Below are 23,240 nucleotides of genomic sequence, written 5' to 3'. Positions count from 1 at the left end.
ATTGTACAGATAATCTAAAGCAGCACACCAGGGATGGTATGGATACAGCGCATCCTGTTTACCTGTTTTATCTTTGGCGAGAACTGTTAGCTGCATAACAGCCAAGTATGAAATATACCAAAAAATGCACAAATTACTGTTTTCAGATCAGAACATTAGTTTGTTTGTTTTTTAAATAATCCACTGAGGATTCTCAGTGCCAAAAACAAATAGCATGACAAAATAATACCGTTTTGTACACACAGAACAAGCACGTGATGCTTGGACACAACTCATCATCAACTCCTGTTTGCTTCTTTGATAAGAATTGTTGAGTAACAAAACAAACCTGATGTGAAAAATCCACAACAGTCCAATATCTCCTGTCCTGACCTTTAAACACACGTGTAGGTTACTTTTTTCAGTTTTATGAGAACAGGAGTACTTTTGTTTTGTTTTGCTTTTTGGATAATTCAGTGTGGACTGTCAAAAACAATAATACTGTTTTCTACACAGCAGCATGTCCGTTGCAAACTAAGCACACGGCCTTATTGCCGACCTCCGTGCAAAAATACTGAACAGTCGGTGATTATTAAACAGTCTACATTCAGCATCAACCTCACGCTCTTTAGTGCTCATTTGGTGACTCCAGTGTTTTCCTCTATCGACTGCGCTCCACGAACAAAATGAAAATCCCCACTCGCTCGGCCTGCAGTGGGCGTGTCTCAGTCGCCTCAGCAGAAGATGCAGCGACTGCAAACATCACTCGTGTCAATCAGTTGTGACAGGAGGAAGCGCATTCGTGCCACGCAAGCATTTCAAATTAAAAGCCGATTTAGATCATTTCATTCATCTCTTCAGCCTCCTAAGTAAAATGGTGTGGTTTGTCTTCGACCTCGCGGGCCGGATAGGACCATCACGCGGGCCGGATCCATCCCGCGGGCCGTACAATGCCCAGCATAGTTCTGAGGTGTTGTTGTATCTCACTAACACAAGAGGAGCCTTACATACTGGTTATTATTATTATTATTTTTTTGGATCCACATCAGTTTCCACAAAGTGTTTGCTGTTTTTCATGACTTCACACATGTAAGGCAAGAAAAAAAATAAAGAAAAATTTAAATGGATTACTTTAAAAAATAAAAGTCTGAAAGAATCAAACAAGATCAGATTCAAAGTGAAATAATTTTACACATGAGGTCAACAATAGAAACAAAAACTTGATTGTAAAACTGAATTACAACAAAAATAAAATAAAAATGCTAAAAGATAATAAGTGAAACAAAAATATATGTCTTTATAATAATGAGAGAGCAGCTGCTGCTGAACAGGTGAAATTAGTAATTTTTCCCTTCAAGAAACATGAAGATAATCGTCCTTTTTATCTCTTACTTCTTACTTCTCTGTTTCACTGTCACACAGACCTTCAGTGGTAATATCTTCAGTTTATCCCTAGTGAGAATGCATGGAAACATCCTCTCAGTGAAAGTGTGTGTGAAGGTGTGTATGTGTGTGTTAGTATCAGGATCAGAGAACGACAACTTTCCTCTGTTCCAGTCCAGATTCACTCTGATCCTCTGGAGCTTCTTCTGCATTTGGAGAACAATGGGTGGAGCTAGTGGGCAGTGTGCTGAGTACTGACCATTAAATAAACTTATTCTCCATAATCCAGACTGTATGGATCCCTTTCTCTGAACAGACTCTGCAGACACACCCAGACACCAGCCTCTATTGTCTCCAACCTTGATATCCCAGCTGTGAGTCCCTGAGTTAAAGCCCTCAGAGCCCAGAACAGAGCAGTATTTATCAAACCTTTCTGGATTATCAGGAAGCTGCTGTTTCTGTAGTCGTCCCACTCTGGTCAGATGTTTTGACAGGAGGAGTTCTGGATGAACAGTGTTTGAGTCCAGAATCACAGGAGTGTAGGAGACCATGTCCTTCATCTTGTTCCAGATGTTGAAGGTCAGGTTGCCCAGATGTTTGGCCTGGTCTATCAGAGCTCCTGAGTGCAGCTGTGGATCCTCCAGCAGGAGGCGCTGCTGGACTCTTTCCACTGCAGCCTTGTATTTGTGCAGGAATGAGACGTCTTCAGCTCTCAGCTGCTCCTCTGTGTCTCTGATTGTGTCTGAAAGAGCTGCTATCTCTCTGCTCAGAGCCTCCATCTTCTCCTTCATCATCTGACTCTTCTGCTCCTCTTCCTCCCTCAGTGCAGCCAGCCTGGCCTCCTCTTCCTCATTTAGAAACTGGTGAAGCTTCTTAAACTGATCCTTAATCTCCCTCTCTGTGTGTCTGACCTGGATCTTAATGTGTTTTGCTGTTTGATCAAACTTCACTTTAACTTGTTCAAAATCATTTAACTTCTTCTTTAAAGGCTCCAGAGTTTCCTGAAGTTCCTTCTTGTGTTGTTCTGCAACTTCATTGATGGGTCTGAATCTGTGGTTGGTGTGTTTTTCTGAATCTCTGCAGACGACACACACTGGCTGCTGATGGTCCAGACAGAAGAGTTTGAGTTTCTCAGAGTGCAGACTGCAGAGATCCTCTGAATCTCTCTGATCTCTCTCCAACAAGAAGGTCTCACACAGGTTCTTTAACACCAGGTTACGAGGTGGATGTCTGTTTGAGGAAACTGTCTTACAAACTGGACACTCGCGTGTTTGTTTCTCTCTCCACCAGTTCTGCAGACAGTCTTTACAGAAGCTGTGGCTACATGACAGAAGAACAGGATCTCTAAAGATCTCTTGACAGACTGGACAGCAGAGATCCTCCTCTAATCTTGAAGCCATTTTGTCTGTGAGTGAAGCTGAAAACACAGCAGACAGAAAGTACAGTCAGTCACGGCTCCCCTCCCTCCTCTACTAACTTCACTGAAATCTACTTTCACTTTGAGTCGTGTTTTTAGTCAAACTCACCTTCAGTGTGTGTCAGCAGTGTTGTAGTTTTCTCTCCTGTAGCTGAACTCACTCAGAGGAAGTAGTTAGTTTGATCTGAAGGTGAATCTGATCGACTGTTTTTCAGTCTGTTTTCTCTCTCGAGTGAGGAAGCACAAGCTCTTTCCTGGTTTCTCTTGCATGAGTCATGTGAGGGTGGAGCTTCGTCAGACCTCCTCTGCTGAAAGCTGTTTCTTCACATGTAACACAGGGTGTGTTTCAGTCCAAAACACTGCTTCATTGCTGGAAATGTAGATCACTAGAGTGCAGATTCATGCAGTACTTTTGTAAGTAAACAACCTCTAAATATAATATATATTATTATATTAGAAAATATTCTGACTGTATGTGCACTGAATTAAGGCTTTATTTTGACCAAACCAGCTGGTGACTGTTGGAACAGTGGAAAGATGAACCCAGACAAAATATGGCAAAACAGAAATGGTGGTGCGTTGAACACTTGTGTTGTGTAACCAAGTATGCTGCACTCTACCGTCTTTTTAATACGGAAGTGTAATTCCACCAGCAGACAGTCGGCACATCCCAGAAGCTCTCACATCCTGGGTCAGTTTTTAACGGATGTGGCTTTCTCAATTATTGTGAATGATTAATAATAACTGGGGGCAGGGGGCTTGCCAAGAGAAGTTTGGGAACCACTGGGTTTTGTTTCGGCAATAAAACTACTTAGAGTTTGGAAAAGATTATAGTTTGAGTTAAGTCACAATGACATCACTGGCATGAATGAGATTAAATTTTAAGTTACTCAAAATGTGAAATAACTCCACATTTACTTGTCATTTCACACAGGATTTGATTCCTTGCATCCTGTGTTTATTTGAGCTATCCATCCACCCCACCTCCTCCACATGTGGACTTGCTCACACCTTATACTTCTCCTGTCATGTTTACGATGGTCACTAGGGGGCGCCACCTAACAGTAAATGGATATATCATTTAGAATGAGCTGCTTGCACCTTTCACCAACATGCACATTTTTCTGGTGAGGATGGGCTGGAAATGGCATAGAGAGTCCTGTCTTTTCAAAGTGTGTATTTTCAAAATAAAAGGCTCTGTGCAGACTTGAGATTATAAAAACAGGCAAAGAAGAAACTGTGCCAACTGTGTCGCCTACTTATCCCTGGTAAAAGCACAAAAATCAAGAAAAGAGGACTAAATAAACCATATTTGGTGAAGTAAACATAATCAGGTGGCCAAAAAGCTCTGCTTCTGTCACAGCTGGTGGGACATGCAGCCTCGTGGAGGACAGATCGAAGGTGTGGTGCAGATATGAACACGCTGTTCAATCTGTAAACCGTAGCAAAACAGAAAACGCCATTTCCAGATTGAACATAGCTCTGATTATGAAGCTACAGATAATGAAGTACTGCAGTTCCTCTCAGCAAGTGTAGGTTTACTCGAGGTCGGTGTTTTTGAAGGTCCCAGTCTCGACCGCTCAACACCACAACTGTTGGACATATTCTGCCTCTGCACTCTCTGATTTATTTGTTAGCATGATAACTGGGATTGGATGTAAAACTTCCTGCTTCAAATGCAACCAACTAACTAATTTCTAATTGTCACTCATCCCTGCCTCTCTTCACACACAGTGAATGCAGGAGACAGGAGAAGAAGCTGTGGCCATGTGGGAGGACATGTCAGTCAAATCCTCTGTCATAAAATTTGGCTACCGAAACCACAAAAACTTCATCTGTATTCTAACCAGTGGTGGACAGTAACAGAGTACATTTACTTGAGTGCTGTGCTTAAGTACATTTTTTGAGTATCTGTACTTTACTTGAGTATTTGTTTTCTTGGAAACATATGACTTTCACTCCACTACATTTCAAAGACAAATATTGTACTTTTGACTCCACTACATTTCTAGAAAGGTTGTTGTTACTTTTCGGCTATGCATAGCTTCGAAGTCAGCTGTTCCTGTTTTTCTTTTCTAAAATACAATTGGCCACACAGTACCTGCTCTAAACAGGGATTGTTGTAAAAGCAGAAATACGTCATCCAGGCGCGCTCTGTAATACAAAGTATTGATATTAGAAAATGTACTTTGTACTTTTGAACACTTAAGTATTTTGAAAAACAAGTATTCTGGTACTTTAACTTGAGTAAAATTTTGACTGATCAACTTTCACTTGTAGTTGAGTAATATTTGACCAGGAGTATCTATACTTTGACTCAAGTACTGGGGCTGAGTACTTTGTCCACCACTGCCTTTAACCTTTAATGGACACTTATATAGGAAGCATAAAGAAAGGAAACAAAACATGTCAGATGTGTAACTGAACACTGATTTAAATGTTTAAATTTTGACTAGAACACAAAATAAAATTTGTTGGATCTGAACAATGATTGGCTGCTCAAACATGCAGTTACTGATGCAGTAATTATTGGCAAACTGATTCTTTTTTCTGCACTTAACCTTTATTTCAATATACAGTCGAACAGAAATGAACTTTCAAACATTAAGATCGGAATCAAAGTGAAATAATTTTACATGTGAAAAGGTCAACAATAAAACAAAAACTTGATTGTAAAACTGAATTACAATAAAAAGAAAATAAAAATGCTAAATGATAATAACTGAAACAAAAATATATATGTCTTTAGAATAATAAGACAGCAGCTGCTGCTGAACAGGTTAAATGAGTAAATTTTCCCTTCAAGAAACATGAAGATAATCGTCCTTTTTATCTCTTACTTCTTACTTCTCTGTTTCACTGTCACACGGACCTTCAGTGGTAATATCTTCAGTTTATCCCGAGTGAGAATGTATGGAAACATCCTCTCAGTGAAAGTGTGTGTGAAGGTGTGTATGTGTGTGTTAGTATCAGGATCAAAGAACGACAACTTTCCTCTGTTCCAGTCCAGATTCACTCTGATCCTCTGGAGTTTCTTCTGCACTTGGAGAACAGTGGGTGGAGCTAGTGGGCAGTGTGCTGAGTACTGACCTTTAAGGAACCCTATTCTCCATAATCCAGACTGTACGAGTTCCTTCCTCTGAACAGACTCTGCAGACACACCCAGACACCAGCCTGTATTGTCCCCAACCTTGATATCCCAGCTGTGAGTCCCTGAGTTGAAACCTTCAGAGCCCAGAACAGAGCAGTATTTATCAAACCTTTCTGGATTATCAGGAAGCTGCTGTTTCTGTAGTCCTCTCACACTGGTCAGATCTTTGGACAGGAGGACTCCTGGATGAGTGTTTGGGTCCAGAATGACAGGAGTGTAGGAGACCATGTCCTTCATCTTGTTCCAGATGTTGAAGGTCAGGTTGCCCAGATGTTTGGCCTGGTCTATCAGAGCTCCTGAGTGCAGCTGTGGATCCTCCAGCAGGAGGCGCTGCTGGACTCTTTCCACTGCAGCCTTGTATTTGTGCAGGAATGAGACGTCTTCAGCTCTCAGCTGCTCCTCTGTGTCTCTGATTGTGTCTGAAAGAGCTGCTATCTCTCTGCTCAGAGCCTCCATCTTCTCCTTCATCATCTGACTCTTCTGCTCCTCTTCCTCCCTCAGTGCAGCCAGCCTGGCCTCCTCTTCCTCATTTAGAAACTGGTGAAGCTTCTTAAACTGATCCTTAATCTCCCTCTCTGTGTGTCTGACCTGGATCTTAATGTGTTCTGCTGTTTGATCAAACTTCACTTTAACTTGTTCAAAATACTTTAATTTCTCCTTTAAAGGCTCCAGAGTTTCCTGAAGTTCCTTCTTGTGTTGCTCTGCAGCTTCATCGATGGGTCTGAATCTGTGGTTGGTGTGTTTTTCTGAATCTCTGCAGACGAGACACACTGGCTGCTGATGGTCCAGACAGAAGAGTTTGAGTTTCTCAGAGTGCAGACTGCAGAGATCCTCTGAATCTCTCTGATCTCTCTCCAACAAGAAGGTCTCACACAGGTTCTTTAACACCAGGTTACGAGGTGGTTGTCTCTTTGACGAAACTGTCTTACAAACTGGACACTCGCGTGTTCGTTTCTCTCTCCACCAGTGCTGCAGACAGTCTTTACAGAAGCTGTGGCTACATGACAGAAGAACAGGATCTCTGAAGATCTCTTGACAGACTGGACAGCAGAGATCCTCCTCTAATCTTGAAGCCATTCTGTCTGTGAGTGAAGCTGAAAACACAGCAGACAGAAAGTACAGTCAGTCACGACTCCCCTCCCTCCTCTACTAACTTAACTGAAATTTACTTTCACTTTGAGTCGTGTTTTTAGTCAAACTCACCTTCAGTGTGTATCAGCAGGTTGAAGCAGCAGTGTTGTAGTTTCCCACTTTTCTCTCCTGTAGCTGAACTCACTCAGAGGAAGAAGTTAGTTTGATCTGAAGGTGAATCTGATCGACTGTTTCTCAGTCTGTGCGTCTCTCTGTTGTGGGGAATAACAAACTGTTTTTTCTTGGTTTCTCCCAGGTGAGTCATGTGAGGGGCGGAGGTCTGTCAGACCTGCTCTGCCGAAAGCTGTTTCTTCACATGTAACACAGGGTGTGTTTCATTCAAAACACTGATTCATTGCGGGAAATCTAGATCACTAGAGTGCAGCTTCATACAGTACTTTATTAAATAAACTCCAAACAACAGCAGCAGCACAGAAAAAAATAAATGTAATATATTACATTTAGAATGACAATCTCTAAATGTAATATATGAAAATATTCTGGCTGCACGCAGTGTTTCTACCTGCTGCTTCTCTGATATCACTCCTGTTCTCATATTTTCACATTTAAGGCAGTGAATTAAGGGATTATTTAAAGCAAACCAGCTGGTGATTATTGGAACAGTGGATGTTTGGTCTTGACTTGTTCTCGGTCTCTGCACATCGTGGTCTTTTTTCGGTCTTGATACACTGTGGTCGTGGTCTTAACTTGGTCTCAGAACCTAAAAGTCTTGGTTTTGTCTTCACATTGAGACACTCTAGTTTTGTTCTTGACTTGCTCTCAATCACTAAAAGTCCTGGTCTTGTCTTGGGCTCAATACACTCTTGTTTTGGTCTCGACTTGGACTCAGTCCCTAAAAGTCCTGGTCTTGTCTCAGTTCCGATACAACATGGTCTTGGTCATGTGTTGGTCTTCGTTTAGGTAGTCTTGACTACAACACTGCCCTCAGCTCTGTGGAGCTTTAATAGACTCCTGACTCTGCCCTCCAATCAGAGCTGGGCAGCGCCCTTTAAGACCATCTTGCTAACCTTCTACTTAGCATTTGTACATTTTTGTGCCTTTGCCAGCTGTAGACACATTAGAGCCTGACATTTTTCTGGCTATGCTGCAAGACACTGGATTCCTGTAGGAACTAATGGTTAACTCAACTATTATTGCACAGCTATACACATTTTAAACCACAATTCTTATTTAGCTTTCATTTAGAAGGGCTACAGAGTTGTTATGTTATGGTCGAGACACATCTGATTGCAATATTATTTAATGAATTTGTTGAAAAATGGAAAGTTTACCAGTGCTTCAGCAGTATTCCTGCTTTTTTTAAACCAGGAAGTGAGACAGGGGTCCTTAGCGCATCACTACCCCTTCTGATGCCTGTTTAAATAAAATAAATATTATAAAATGTAATAAAAATTTGATGGGACACAATTTTAAAGGGTCAACATTTTCATAAGAAATAGATTTTAAAACAAAGATGATTATAATAGCACATTTTTACACCCATGTTATCAGTAGGTATTGTTAGTTTTAGATTTTTAAGGCTTTTAACACATTTTTTTTTTTAATTGTTGAAAGTTGTGAATTCTTGTCTGGGACGAGGCTGTTTTCTGGTACAGAGAAAGTTTAGAAATGAAAAGAAATTAAAGTAAACCAAAACATTTCATGAATTACATACATTTCATATACATATAAACCCTTAAAGAATACATTTTCACCACAAAATGGAATTGGACTGTTTATCATTTTATTTTTTTGGTCCCAATTCTTAAGAAGAACATAATACATTCTATTAGGCTAAACAATTTCACCATATTTGGTATTGTGGTAATCCAGAAGTACTTACTTTGTTACTGATTACACTTTTTTTTAACAAGTAATTAGTAGCGTAACTGTATTGGAATACATTTTTAAAGTCACCCTCCTAACCCTGGTTATGGATCAGAAGTTTCGTTTTGGTGGTAAATAATGAACTTTTTCTTGTTTTTAAAGCGGAGACACGTCGGCCTGGAACTGTTTGTACAAACTTAATAAAGAACAGGTGACTTGTTTACATTTTCCCTGAAAATCTGAAACTCTAGACATCTGACACAGTGGCTCTCTTGTCCTCCAGCTTGACTCCACCCTGTGGAGGTTTAAAAGGCCATGAGACACCTGAGACACTTCACTGTGGTCAGACATCTTATCCTCACCTGTTTGACTTTCTCATTCTCTGCTCAGCACAGCCTGTTTTCTGCAGGTCTTCAGTTTTATTCACTTTTGCATCCTCTTTCTCTTCATATTAACCTGCATTTCACTGTAAAGTTTTAACTTCTTCTCTTATTTCCTTAGTATTTTCCAGATCTCTCCTTCTTCTGGCTGTTTTCATCTGTCTCATACTTTCCACCACCTGCCCCTCTGCCTCCTGTCAGTCCTCCATCTTTCGTCTCTGCATCTCTCCACCTCCGTCTCCACCATGAGTCTGAGTCGCACCAAGAGAATCAGCTCCAGTAACTCCGTCCGGAGCAGCAGTGGCTCGAGGAGGCTGAGTGGTTTCGGTCCAGTTCAGGGCGGGTTCAGCGGCATGTCCCTGAGCAGCAGCTCTCTCTACACGGGAACCAACGGGCACCACCACGGTCTGGGGGCCCCGCTGGCCTCCCTGTCGGTCAACAAGAGCCTGCTGGCCCCCCTAAACCTGGAGATCGACCCCAGCCTGTCCATGAGCCGAACACACGAGAAGGAGCAGATCAAGAGCCTCAACAACCGCTTCGCCAGCTTCATTGATAAGGTAAAGGGACTCCCTTACCACATCAATAATTATATTACATTCATATAATACATATAAGTAGAGCTGCAACAATTATTTTCATTATTGATTCACCTGCCTGTTCATGATTAATCGTATAGTCCAGTGGTTCCCAAACTTTTTTCTGGTATGAACCCCCTTCAGAAGTCGACAAAAGTTCTATAAACGGTCTAAAACCAAAAGACTCGTCATTTACTGTCTCACATGACAAAGAAAAGCAGCAAATCCTCAAATGTAAGAAGCTGAAACCAGCAAATGTTTGACATTTTTGCCAATTAATTACCAAATTGCCAAATACTTATATACTTACTTACTTTACTTCAGTACAAGTATTTCTTCCACCTCTGCAGAAATTTAGTCAGTCACCTACATAATTTTCCTTGCAAAAAAAAAAATAAGCCAATTATTCTCTGATCAGCTTGTAAAAAGTGAAGATTTGCTGTTTTTCTCTGTTGTATCATTGTTACTGTGATTGTAAAAAAAAATAATAATGATTGTCCACTATTTTTGTACACAGCAGGATTTGGTTAGATTACTTTGAAATTAAGTTAAATACTATGAAATAATAGTATGTTATTATGAATTTAATCCATTGGATTACAAGAAATGTAATCTAATCTGAAAACATTTGGATTACTATTGTATTATTTCAAAGTCAAATATTGAAAAATTTTGCACCTTTTAGTGCAAAATGGACAAAGCCACAAAAATTTTGTTCTACAATTTTTTTCTTTATAAACCTAAAAACATTTTCAGTGCAAACAAAGTGCATTTTTTTCATACTTTCATTTGTGGAGCTGAGAAACTGTGTGTCAGAAGCATTTTTAATGAGTTATCAGAGTATTGGGTATCATGAAAAAAAAAACTTTCATTTCAATATTGACATATTTTAAAGTAATCAAAAAGGTAATCCTTCACAGTGTAAATAATCTAATTACACATTTATCAAATGCAAACTGAGCTGATTTCAGTTACTTACTTTTTGTAATCTGATTATGTAATCCTGATTACATGTAATCTGTTACTATCCAACCCAGTATAAAGACCAAATGATGAAACAGTTTGTTTCTGCTTCAACTTGAAAAATACTGTTTTAAAATGAATTAAGACAAAACAGTGTAACCTGAAACTGACTGTAAGGCTCCATAGAACCGAGGGGAGCTGCAGGTTCAGCTCATAAGATTCATTTATTTATTATCAAAGACATCGTTCACATTGTTTTCATGTTGTCATTTGATATATTATCATGATGATTAAATACATTTTAACCACTTTAAATGTCCATCACTCTAATTTTCTAATGTCTAATAGTTTTTTATTGTGAGAATTTCATAAATTGTTCATCCATTGTTACTCTCAATTTTTTCCATGATATGTGATCAAACACTGTAAAGAAAGACGAGTACAAGCAGAGAAAAACATTCAGAATGATGCAAACTATACAGAAGAATAAAGAAAAATAAACAAGCAAACAAACAAAAACCAACAAAAAGGGGAAAAGAAAGGAAGAAAATAAAAAACAGAAAAAGACAAACAAATAAAGAAAAAAGAAAGATACAAATCAAAAAATAAACAGACAAAGAAGTAAATAAATAAATAAAGAAATCAAAAACAAAAAATAAACAAAAACAGGTGAGGAAAGATTGAGTAAACACTAGTTTACATCTTTCATTCATTTACTTTAGACAGCTAATAGGGAAATTATTTCGTCTATTGTTTACAGCCAAGAAATAAACTATAAAATAAAGTGAACGTGGTCTTACAGTTGTGTATCTGTTTGGTCCAACATGACTGTAATCTGCTTATTTGCAGATTTAAAGAAATTCTCAGCGTCTCCACAACATAAATATTCCTGAGAATTAACATAAAGGTGTTTTGGGCTGTAACCGTTGTCTGTGTATGGCTTTCTTACTTGGAGTCAAAATTATTTTAAATAAATTCTTGGGAAAAGTTTGTTTGCTTGAATTGTGTTGAATAATTTGCATGTATGTTTTACGTCTCAGGATGTTTCTGTGCAGCTGCTGAAATACAAATGTCCACATGTGCAGCTCTAATCTCACTTTTCAAATTAAAATGGCTTAAAATTCTGCATAATTTGCTCCAAACAAGAAAGATAACTTTCCATATCCAGACTTCATGTGGTACATTCACATTAGGGCTCAATAAAGCTAAAAAGAAGAGATTATTTTTGCCCATTTGGACAAACAGACCGCGGTCCAGCACAGCACTCTGTCTCTGTACGCCTGAAGTGTATCTCTGCTGATGTGAGAAGCCAACAAAGCCTCTATTGTGACAGCGTGTCACCGACTCCGTGAGAAAGCGGAGATGTTCCCTAAGTACGGTATCAATGTCCAGCATTATCACAGAGCTGGTCACCGCTTCTGTGGGAAATGTGTGCCGGCTGTGTTCCTCAGGAACGTCAACACATTCACTCCTCTGATCTACATCCCCGTCTAACACCCTGCATTTTACTGTTTTACTCCCAGCCTTATATCTGCCCAACTTTAAAAAAAAATCTAAACATGATGTAAAATACAAGGAAAAGTTATTAGCAGATTCACATTAGGGCTGAACAATTACTTGCACAGTTATCAAAACTGCACTTCAGCACTTCACCTGCTCAGCAGTCTGGGGTCTCTGTTGTCGTATTTTGTGCTTCATAAAGAACCACACAGTTTCAGCGGGAGACAGATCTGGACTGCAGGCAGGTCAGTCTAGTACCTGAACTGTTTTACTATGAAGACACGCTGTTGGAACACGTGCAAAATGCGTCTTAGCATCGTCTCGCTGAAATAAGCAGGGACGTCTGGATGGCAGCATATGTTGCTCCAAAACCTGTACGTACCTTTCAGCATTAATGATGCCTTCACAGATATGACAGTTACCCATGATGCCGTGGGCGCTAACACACCTCCATCACAATCACAGCTGCTGTCTTTTAAAATTAGTGCTGGTAACAGTCTGGATGGTCCTTCTCCTCTTTAGTTCAGAGGCTCTGTTGATTAAATGGCTTTACATTTGGTGAAAAGTGCATTATGTCTTGTTTATGACTCGGGATGTTACTCTGGACTTCAGTCTTGACTTGGGACTTGCAGACTTGGGATTTGGGACTCCTCTTGTATTTGATGACCTGGGATGAGAAGGGGTTGTTTTAAACTTGGAGTTTTTCTTCTCCTGCTCGTCAGCCATGCAAAAGGAAGTGAAAAAACTGCTACAAGGCAAAGTCGAGTCAACTGATGAACAAACCAACCCTGCAATTACAAGTGTAACCTAACCCCGACTGTCCCCAACGGCTCTGAAACATTAAAGAGCTTCTTCCCTCATGCAGGGAAGTAATTAGTCCAATGCAACAGGCAGACAAGGTTTTAGTTGTTGCAGGATGGTAACCAGGTTTAAATCTAAATGAGGGTAGAAATGTGATACTGTTTATTGATGCTGGTTGTTGCAGGAATGATCCCCAACAGTTAATGAAGACACAGAGACCCAAAACCTTAAAAAACAGCCAAAAATTCAGTGAATGCATCAGGGATTTAAAGAGCCATTTAAAGCCTGAATCAATGGTATCTGGACGCTGGATATTTAAGCTATCTGTCCCATTTCCGTCCCATTGAGTTGGGTTGTAACCTGATAAATCAGGTCAGACATGGTGTGGTGGTGTCTCAGAGGGAGATTATTCTGCTCCGAACAGAACACGGGCTTTGTGTCGGACGGAGGAGGGATAATAGGTGGTGGATATACCCGGCCGCAGGCAGGAAACACGAGCTGTGCAGATACCGGCTCTGAGTACACTCAGGTGTTGACACTCAGACTGAGCTGGTTATCTGCTGGAACAATGACATTTCTTTAACCTCTGATTATCCAAGGAAGGTTATTATTCTATGGCTGCAGATAATTACTATTTTCATTACATATTTTAATTCATCTACCAATGATTTTCTTGATAAATTGGCTATTTGCTCAATATAATGTCAGAAAATGGTGGAAAATGTCCATCAGAATTTCCCAGAGCTTGTTTTGTTGTTCAGTCAACAGGCCAAAAGCAAAAGACAGGAGGGTGGCGGCTTCAGGTGCAGTTCAGACCTAAAGTCCGGAGTGGAGACTGGTAGCGTGAAGAGATGCCGGTTCACCTCCTGGGTACTGCTGAGGAAGTAGGCTACATACAAAAGAAAACAATGCACATTTCCCCCAGGCTCTCCTGATAGAAGTGCCCCTGCAGGGGAGGGGGAAGCAGGGGAATCTTGGTAGTTTTGCATTTAAACAATTTATTGATAATCACAATAGTTGATTGACATTTTTTGTCGACCAAGAAGCCCCTCTCACCAAACCCAGAAGCTCGAACGATTACAGAAGTTAGTTACCGTGTAAAACCTCATTCCTCGTAGGGCTCCATCTTCACGGTCTGAGCCTCATCAAGACCCTTGTCACTCTTGCGGCAAGTCAAAGACACCCCTTCAGCGTTTTGCAGTAAAGCCGACTTGCTCACCACTGTTGTCAGTCTTTATATCATCATTCTTCTAGCATGTGATTTGTAGGACAGGACATCTCCACTTCACCACATTCATTTTTTGACACACATATTGCCTTTGAGAAATATTGCACCCTCTGCAATTTGGAAAATTGCAGAAAGCCACATTGCAATTTCAATAAAATTTAGATTAAATGTGCAGCTCTACAGGCCAGCATTCATCCCAATGCCTTCATCTCTGCAACGCCTGTAACTTAGTTGTTTTGAACCTCAGAAACTTGAAACAAAGTTAGCCGGCTAGCTATACTGAGGAAGCTAAGATAACAAAGCAGCAGTGCAAGTAACAACGACAGGATGGAAAGTAACACACTAACAGAGGCCTGCAGAAAAGAAACACTACCTCTGAGGTATCAATTGAAATAACCCAGTACCAAGTAGTGTTGAAACTTCTCAAGTCAAATGATACCTGCATTCAGTCCTTGTGGTATCTAAAAAATTACTATTTAAATCCTTTTCCATGCAGCCAATCATCACAAGTGTTCTTCATAATAGGCAAAGGTGTTATTGTAAATGTATCAGAGGCTGCAGGATTTCCTACCATGGAATCAGGCTTTCACCGTCTGAAGGGATGCATGCATGCATCTGAATTTGCAGGACAGCCAATGGGAACGCTCTCTCTCTCTTTGAAAAGACGTGTGATTAGCCAAAGTCTCCTGGATTTACCACAGCCTGAAAACAGCAAAAAAAGGAGCAGAAGTCTAGTTTCTCTCAGACTACTTGAATTAGAATATACTGAAAGGTTAGGATGGAATTGGCCCTTCGCTAAGCCCTGCCCTCCTTAGTTACTGTTGCTAAGTCTGACAAACTTTCCGTTCTCGTACTGCATTTATGCAGATTACAGTGATAACGGTGGCAGATACAACATTGAAAGACAGTGAGCCAGAGAGAGATGCATTGTTGGTGACCCACTTTGATTCTGCATCAGCCCAAATTCTCCTCCTCAAACCCCCACAGAACAAATGCAGATGTAGTGGTATCTAACAAGTTTAGCTGGAGGTAAAGTACAGTTACTGTAGCTAGTAAGCTGGTCTCAGTTAGCCGAACATGCTAACATTTGCAAAACCTCCAATATGGCCGTCAGAAGATGCATCATCTCTCCAAAACTTTTTAAATACACCTTCCCTTTCATTTTGTCTTGTCTCCATTGTGCAGGTACGTTTCCTGGAGCAGCAAAATAAAATGCTCGAGACGAAGCTGGAGCTGCTGCAGGGCCAGGGTGTGGGCCGGTCCAACGTGGAGCCCCTGTTCGAGGCCTACATGGCGGGTCTGAGGCGCCAGATGGACCTGGTCAACAACGACAAGACCAAACTGGACGGGGAGCTGAGGAACATGCAGGGCCTGGTGGAGGACTACAAACACAAGTAAATAATGTCACTGTATGGTAGGAAATAATATAAAGAATGAGCTCTGTAATATCTAAGTTTATATTGTAGGGCTGCATCTAATGATTGTTTTCATTGTGATTATTTTCTCGAGTAATTGATTAATTCAGCCTGTCTCAATCTTGTCAGTTCAAAAGCTTTTCTTTATCATTTTATCTGTCGATCATTTTCTCCATGAATCAATACATTGTTTGGCCCATAAAATGGTGAAAAATGATCAGTGTTTCCCAAAGTCCATGATGACGTCCTCAAATCTCTTGTTTTGTCCACAACTCAAAGATATTTAATTTACTGTCAGAGAGGAGTAAAGAAACCAGAAAATAATCACTTTTAAGAAGCTGAAATCAGAGAATTTTGACTTTTCTTCTTAAAAAAAATACTCAAACTGATTAATCGGGTATCAAAATAGTTGCAGATTAATTTAATTATCTTTGCAGCTGCTGTATATTATGTTTGTGTTCCTGTCTGTCACAGATATGAGGACGAGATCAACAAGAGAAACAACCTGGAGAACGACTTTGTTATCCTAAAGAAGGTCAGCATACACACACACATACACACACACACACACACACACACTCATTCGTACATTTCAGGTGTGGTGGGTAAGATGAACCACTCTATTGTCCTTGTCCTTTGTCCTCACTGTCCTCCCTCTCTACATTCTCACATGCACAAAAACCTGTAAGTGATTTTGCTGCTACCACATGTGAAAAGCAGGTGGGGTTAATTTTAGACGATCTGGCAGTTTACTTACTCTAGTCTTTGTGAGACTTTCAAAATATGACTTCAAAGTCCAACTTATGGTTGGAAAATGATCATGACCGGAGCTTATAAAATAAAAACATTAATTTGTACCTGCTAAACATCAGCATGTTACCATGCTCGTGTTAGCATCACAGAGTTGCTGTCATGGCTGTAAACTCTGTCTGTGTGTGTGTGTGTGTGTGTGTGTGTGTGTGTGTGTGTGTGTGTGTGTGTGTGTTCAGGATGTAGACTCTGCCTACCTGGTGAAGGCAGATCTGGAGGACAAGGTTGGAGCTCTGACTGATGAAATCAACTTCCTGCGCAACATCTATGAGGAGGTACTGGAACTTTTTCATGCTTTGAAACATTTAAGGTGGTGAAAGATTCATCATCTTCATGTATTTCTTTATTTGCACACTTCCCTCCCTCTTGGATCCAGTTATTTTCAGGTGGAAATGTCAGACATTCCCTCAGCTCAACGTTCTTTTGAACTGCCCCTGAAATGTTTTGACATCAGCCAGTGGAAATCCTGTTGTTATTGTTGCCTATTGTCAAGATTCAACACAAGAAAAATGGTCATATGATCCCCTAAAGAGCTCGAGGCACCGCAGCTTCACAGTTATTTTGTTTCTTTTAATTTCTTTATAACTGTACGTGTTGTTTAATTGGTTATTCATTTATCTCTGTGATTTATTTAGACTTATATGAAATGGGTTTTTTAGATGTCGCATGTATTTGTTGTCTACAGTCCTGCAAACTTATAGCAGGTTAAAAAGGTGACATGTCTCCTGTAGGGGGGTCAGACCTACATCTTCTGTTTATGTTTTCTGCAAACATTAATACTTTTACTTTTATCTTAGTCCTTAAGTAAAAAGTACAAAGAAGGGTACTGCAGTAAAAGTAAAGTTTTTTTACTGTACTTACTCAGTATTTTTACTTAAGCACTTTATGCTGGACTTTAAATGCAGGACTTTTACTTGTAATTAAGTATTTTTTCATCGCATTATTAATGTTTTTACTTCAGTAGAGGATCTGAGTACTTTCTCCATCACTGCAGGTCACACACAGTCTGATGGGTCACCAAATACAGTTTAACATCGTCACTGATTCGACGAGTTATTTCGCTGAGTCACCAGTTAACTCAGTCATTCAAACTTGCTGTTTTGTTATGAAGCCAAAATGACTAATGGATTCATTGAAAAAATAATTGGCAGATTAAACAATAATGAAAGTAATTCAGAAAATAAAGTCTTTGACACCATTTGTGTTAAATGTGTAATTTTAAGATAAATGTAAAACAAAGTGACAGCAGTTCTGTAGTGACTCTAGTGCTGACTGTAAGGAAATTTATAATTAATATTCCAAATAAAATATTCTTGCCTCTGGATTGTTTCCAAATAGTGGCATTACTTGAAGCATGAACTCAAGATATAATTTTATAGGTTTAATAATGTTAAAATGATTTTTAGATATATGTAGTTTAAGATAAATCAACTAAGACATGTAAGACTTTTAATAGTATTTTTTCTTTTTCTAACAGAAGGACAGTGACACCATGACAGTACAAAAATAAACGTGTGAACAAAAACAATAAAAAATAAAATGTATTTGCCTTATGTCAGGGGATCTCTAACACTTTAACACTTTAAATGGATTCTTTTTACTTTTTGTTCATGATTATAACATGTCTGAATAGTCCAACAGCTACACTCAAATGATCATTTTACATCTTAAAAGTCACATCATAATGCAGCACGTCTCTGTAACTGTTGAAGAAAGAAGCACACAACACTGTCCAGTGCGCTCAATTAAAATTTAAATTTAAACAGAGTTGATCCTGAATAGTCTCAAAGTATTATTTGTAATTGGCTCATGGCTTTATATTCTGTGTCTCTGCTGACCGTCACGTCTGTCTTGTGTCCCTCGCCCTGACCAGGAGCTGCGTGAGCTGCAGGCCAGCATCAAAGACACCTCGGTGGTGGTGCAGATGGACAACAGCCGCAGCCTGAACATGGAGCAGATCGTGGCAGAGGTCAAAGCCCAGTACGAGGAGATCGCAGCCCGCAGCCGAGAGGAGGCCGAGGCCTGGTACAAGAGCAAAGTAAGGACGAGGAAACGGGAGCCGTTAGCAATCCTGAGTACGTGCCCAGGAGGAGCACAAGAGGAGATATTCAGTGTCCATTATAATCCATTATATCGTCCTACAGTGTGTGTGCTGTAACAGAGACCTTATACAGTCGACCTACTGAACTCACATCTTTGAATGAAGGAGGTGACAAAATGTTATCTGAGAGTGAAATCCAAAACCATCCTCACCTGACACCGAGAGGACAAGTAAGAGTATCAGTGGTGGAGGAAGTATTGAAGTCATTATGTTCCTGTACAAATCCCTAGTGTTCAAAAATGAGTACTGCAGTCCAAATAGTGAATTTGAGCCATGAACAAATAGTCCCTGTTTAATATACGATCTATGATTGAAGTGAGTTGTTGTTGACTGGAAGTGCAGGCTGCAGGGACACGGAACAGGAGCGCAAGTCGAGCTCAACATTGTAATTTGACAACAAATAGTGACTATGAGTCCTCCACTGTAAGTTGATCAGCTGTTTAGAACTGTCAGCTGTCTGTCAGTATAAAGTTCAGCCCGTTATCCTGAAAACAAAAAAAGCCCACTGCTCTGAAAATACACACTGAAGTTTGAGTACAGTGACTGCCTGTCTCACTGCTGCCAAACTCCATTGACATTTTGCTCAATTTAACCGTTAGAAACATCTGCTCCTTCTAAAGTTATTATAAAACACTATTAATGATTTCCTACGTCCCAGAAACAGACACGTACTCATTCGGCAAACATTAAGCATTAATTTGAACCTTAATTAACGTGAAACGGAACATAGAACTGTCAAAGGAGAACGCCGCAGCTGTAGAGTTGTTATCAGAGAAATGAGTATTTCACCTCAACATGTTTGCTTAATCTAAGATTTCTTTCTAAGAGAAGAGAAAGTAGTCTCCTGCAAAAAGTAATCAAGTATTCAAAGATAAGAAGCAGTGATGATGATGACTTTCTTGTGTCTGGAGTTCGACCAGATGTCGGTGCAGGCCAGCCAGTACGGAGACGAGCTCCGCATCGTGAAGGGAGAGGTGGCCGAGGTCAACCGACTGATCAGCCGCCTGCAGAGCGAGATAGAGGCGGTCAAAGCGCAGGTACAAACACAGGAAACATGCAGCCTGGTAGAACGTAACTCTCTGGATGATGCAGATGCAGCATGAAGGATTTCTTGTCTCTGTAACCCCCTTCAGAGAGGCAGTCTGGAGAACCAGCTGGCTGAGGCGGAGGAGCGTGGAGAGCTGGCTGTGAAAGAAGCCAAAGCTCGGACCAGGGACCTGGAGGACGCACTGCAGAGGGCCAAACAAGACATGGCCAGACAGCTCCGAGAGTATCAGGTGAGGGACGGAGAGGGGTCAAAGTTTGACATTAACCAAACCTACTCTCTGGCTGCCACATATTCCATGTAGGTGTTCCTCTGTGGTCACCAAGTTTTATTCCCATGCTGGTAACCATCAACAACATGTTACAGCTCCACAAACATCCTGATTCCTGCACACCCTTTCATTCAACATCATGAGAAAATGTGCAAAAAGTCTCCAGGTAGCTACTGCAGTCTGGGCTCTAATAGGGATGTAGGGAAGTATGCAGAAATGCAGACTTATGGAACGTGTGCATAAAGGGCTCATTAAGTTCTGCCATTCCTGCCATTTGCACACAAATGACAAACTGAGCCCTCAAAGACTTATCAGGAGGGCATATCAAATTCTGTCAGTCTCTGAGGGTGGACACATTGGGATTGGGCCTAAAAAACCTGACCGTCTTCTTCTTCTTCTTCACCTGCAGGACCTGATGAACCTGAAACTGGCTCTTGACATTGAGATCGCCACCTACAGGAAGCTGCTGGAAGGAGAGGAGGACAGGTAAGAGGAAGGGAGGAGAAGACGAGCAGGAGGCGTGATGATCTCCGTGTGTCTGGCTCACCTGTCTGTCTCTTCTTCTGCAGACTGGGACAGCAGTCCATCCTCAACATCCAGGCCGTCTCCAGCTACAGTAAGTAAAAAACTCGGCCAGGAGGCTCGATGGAGCGCGAACCTCCGCGAGGAGGAGGGTGTAGACGCTTTTCCATGACCGAAACCTGCTCACTCCTTAACATCATTATGTATATAACTCTTACACAACTTGAAACTGAACTTTTTGTTTCTCAGAAAATTAAACTTTTCTCTGGTCTGGTATCTAAAATAAGCCTTTTTGTTCTTTTTTTGTTTTAGTTTTTGTTAATGAAGCATTTTTAGTTTTAATAGTAACATGCAGGACGAACAAGCAAACCTGTTGTCTGGACAGAAATCAATAATAGAATAAAGATGAATGATGCAGCACACAGGACTTTGTTCTTTTTTAATTTTCATCTTTGTCAGCTGACTTGTAGTGTTTTTTAAACTGTCTCAGGTTGATCTCGATAGGATGCTGTTTGTATTATTTTAGTGTCTGTATTAATAATAAATAATATGATATTGCTTGTTCAGACAGACGGCTCACAATTAATGATATCTAGTAAGATAAGAAGTCTTGTATTGAGTTAAAGCTGAAACAATTAGTCAGTTAATCTATTAATTGATCAATTGATGAGTCGATAGACAGTAAACGGGCACAAAGATGTCATTATCTGAATCTGTTCAACCAATAAAATTATCTGTCTCTATATATTTTGATAGAAGAGCAGAGGTTGTTTATGCTCAAAGTCAAATCAGTTAAATGTTGTATTTTCTAACTTAATATTCACTGGCAGTGCAGCTGTCGTGCCTTCAAAGCGTCAAATTGATTTAATATTGGCACATAATTAATTGAGAAAAATATTTCCACCTGATCTGTACTTTGCTGTACTTTTTAATCCCTTTATCTCTTTTATTTTAACTTTATTTTTTTCCTATGAACTGAATCCCACCACCACTCAAGAATATTGTACATATACTGTATTAATATATTCTAATAATATTATAACAGTAAAACTAAGGGCAAAAGTATAAAGTAATACACTGATTACTTTAATAATTTCCTTCATGAATAATAAGGAGCAACTCTGGGAAGAAACAATAGAGTGAAAAAATAATGAGTCCATGACAGGAGACATGACGGATCGAGATTAATTAATCGTGTTGGTCCTACAAAACCAGACATTTGAAGGCAGCACCTGGGCTTCAGGAAATTATTAGTAATTTTTCAATATTTTTTTGTTGTTTTCACTGATGTCAACTTCTTTACTGATGCTCCACTCTGTCTGTCTCTCTCTGAATTTGTCTCCACCTGTCTTTCTTTTCGTCCGTCTCCTCTGTCCTCTCTCCAGGTACTAAAAGTACTAACGGTTACCACAGTAACAGCTCCTCTCCTGCTCCAAAACTGCTGATAAAGACAACTGAGACCAGAGATAGCACCAGATACAGCACTCACTGAGAGGACGCACACACACACACACACACACACACACACACACACACACACACACACACACACACACACACACAACATGCATGCTGTGGTGGAATGTAACTAAGTACATTTACTCAAGTTCTGTACTTTCTTTTCATGACACTTTCTACTTGGACTCTGCAACACTTCAGGAGAAAATATTGTACTCATCACTCCACTACATTATTTGACAACTAAGTTGCTTTACAAATTAAAAAAATACAAAAGACATGAAAATAAACAAGTAGAGCTGAAACAATCAGTCCATTAGTCGATTGACAGAAAAATAAGTGATTGGCAACTATTTTAAGAACTGTTTAAATAATATTTTTCATGTTAAAACATTTCTTGGTTCCAGCTTCATAGTTGTGAGGGTTTGCTGCTTTTCCTTCTTATAATTATTTTTTTTAATGTGTTTTTAAAAATTTTGAGGTTTGGTAGGAAAAAACAATCATTGTGAAGGTGTCAGTTTGGGCTTTGGGTCACTGTGACGGCACGTCTCACTATTTTTACAATTTTAGAAAATAGTTAAAAATGAGCTTCACCTCAGCTGCAACAGTAAAATCCTACTTTAACATTAATGTTCATTTCAGAATCATCTACTAATATAACATGTAATACTGTAACAGTCACAGGGGTCATTTTTCTGCTTTGAGTCCTTCTACTTTCAATATATTGAGTCATTTTTTTTCTGATTATACTTTTACTTCAAGGAGAAATTTGTAATATATTTACTGTAATGCATAAAATGACTACAGTGTGTCATCAGAGATCAAAGAAACATGTTAAGCACCATCATGCCAAACATTTGCTTCACTTGACATGAACACTACAGCTGCAGTGCCCCCCCCCCACCCCCTTTGAAATTTCTATTCTGGACCTGAATAACTATTTTCTATGTCCATTACACGTTAATTAGAACTTAAATTAGTGCTGAATTTTTACTGAATAAGTAAATGTCTGTATATGAATCATAAGAAATCACTAATCATCTTTTAGAAGGAGTAGATACTTATAACGGTTAAATTGAGCAAAATGTTAATGGAGTTTGGCAGCAGTGAGAGACTGTGATATAACTTTTTTAAGGATAACAGGCTTAACTTTGCAATGACAGACAATTGACAGTAATATGCAGTTGATCAACTGACAGTGGAGGACTATTCGTCGCTTATTATTGTCAGTTTATGAGGTTACGTGTGTCCTGCGTTCCTGCGGAGCTCCTGCAGCCTGCCTG

The 23,240-nt window shown here is 39.9% G+C and overlaps 3 protein-coding genes across 4 annotated transcripts; 1 reads left to right on the top strand and 2 right to left on the bottom strand.

Moving 5' to 3' along the window:
• Positions 1-996: 996 nt before the first annotated feature.
• LOC146332260 (zinc-binding protein A33-like) lies at positions 997-7,267 on the bottom strand. 2 transcript variants are annotated; one of them, XM_084740912.1, is made up of 2 exons: positions 7,134-7,267; positions 997-2,779 (listed from the first exon to the last, which is right to left on the bottom strand). In XM_084740912.1, exon 2 carries the CDS (start codon positions 2,760-2,762, stop codon positions 1,368-1,370), a length of 1,395 nt encoding a protein of 464 aa, XP_084597038.1. In that variant the 5' UTR covers positions 2,763-2,779; positions 7,134-7,267; the 3' UTR covers positions 997-1,367. The 2 variants fall into 2 exon arrangements, with proteins under 2 accessions (XP_084597038.1, XP_084597029.1); XM_084740903.1 differs by lacking the exon at positions 7,134-7,267 and adding an exon at positions 2,889-3,031.
• On the bottom strand, positions 5,601-7,274 carry LOC146332259 (nuclear factor 7, ovary-like). The gene is made up of 2 exons (XM_084740922.1): positions 7,134-7,274; positions 5,601-7,024 (listed from the first exon to the last, which is right to left on the bottom strand). The coding sequence occupies exon 2, from the start codon at positions 7,005-7,007 to the stop codon at positions 5,616-5,618; it is 1,392 nt and encodes a 463-aa protein (XP_084597048.1). The 5' UTR covers positions 7,008-7,024; positions 7,134-7,274; the 3' UTR covers positions 5,601-5,615.
• Positions 7,275-9,238: 1,964 nt separating this feature from the next.
• LOC146332258 (intermediate filament protein ON3) lies at positions 9,239-22,194 on the top strand. The gene is made up of 11 exons (XM_084740881.1): positions 9,239-9,297; positions 9,390-9,825; positions 15,521-15,729; positions 16,225-16,285; positions 16,740-16,835; positions 18,434-18,598; positions 19,573-19,698; positions 19,795-19,938; positions 20,387-20,463; positions 20,547-20,593; positions 21,885-22,194. Exons 2-11 carry the CDS (start codon positions 9,514-9,516, stop codon positions 21,989-21,991), a joined length of 1,344 nt encoding a protein of 447 aa, XP_084597007.1. The 5' UTR covers positions 9,239-9,297; positions 9,390-9,513; the 3' UTR covers positions 21,992-22,194.
• Positions 22,195-23,240: the final 1,046 nt, after the last annotated feature.

Source organism: Lutjanus erythropterus, chromosome 2, assembly GCF_056507025.1.
Source record: "Lutjanus erythropterus isolate fLutEry1 chromosome 2, fLutEry1.hap2, whole genome shotgun sequence".
NCBI classification, from domain to species: domain Eukaryota; kingdom Metazoa; phylum Chordata; class Actinopteri; order Lutjaniformes; family Lutjanidae; genus Lutjanus; species Lutjanus erythropterus.
This window is presented reverse-complemented; position numbering and strand designations above follow the sequence as displayed.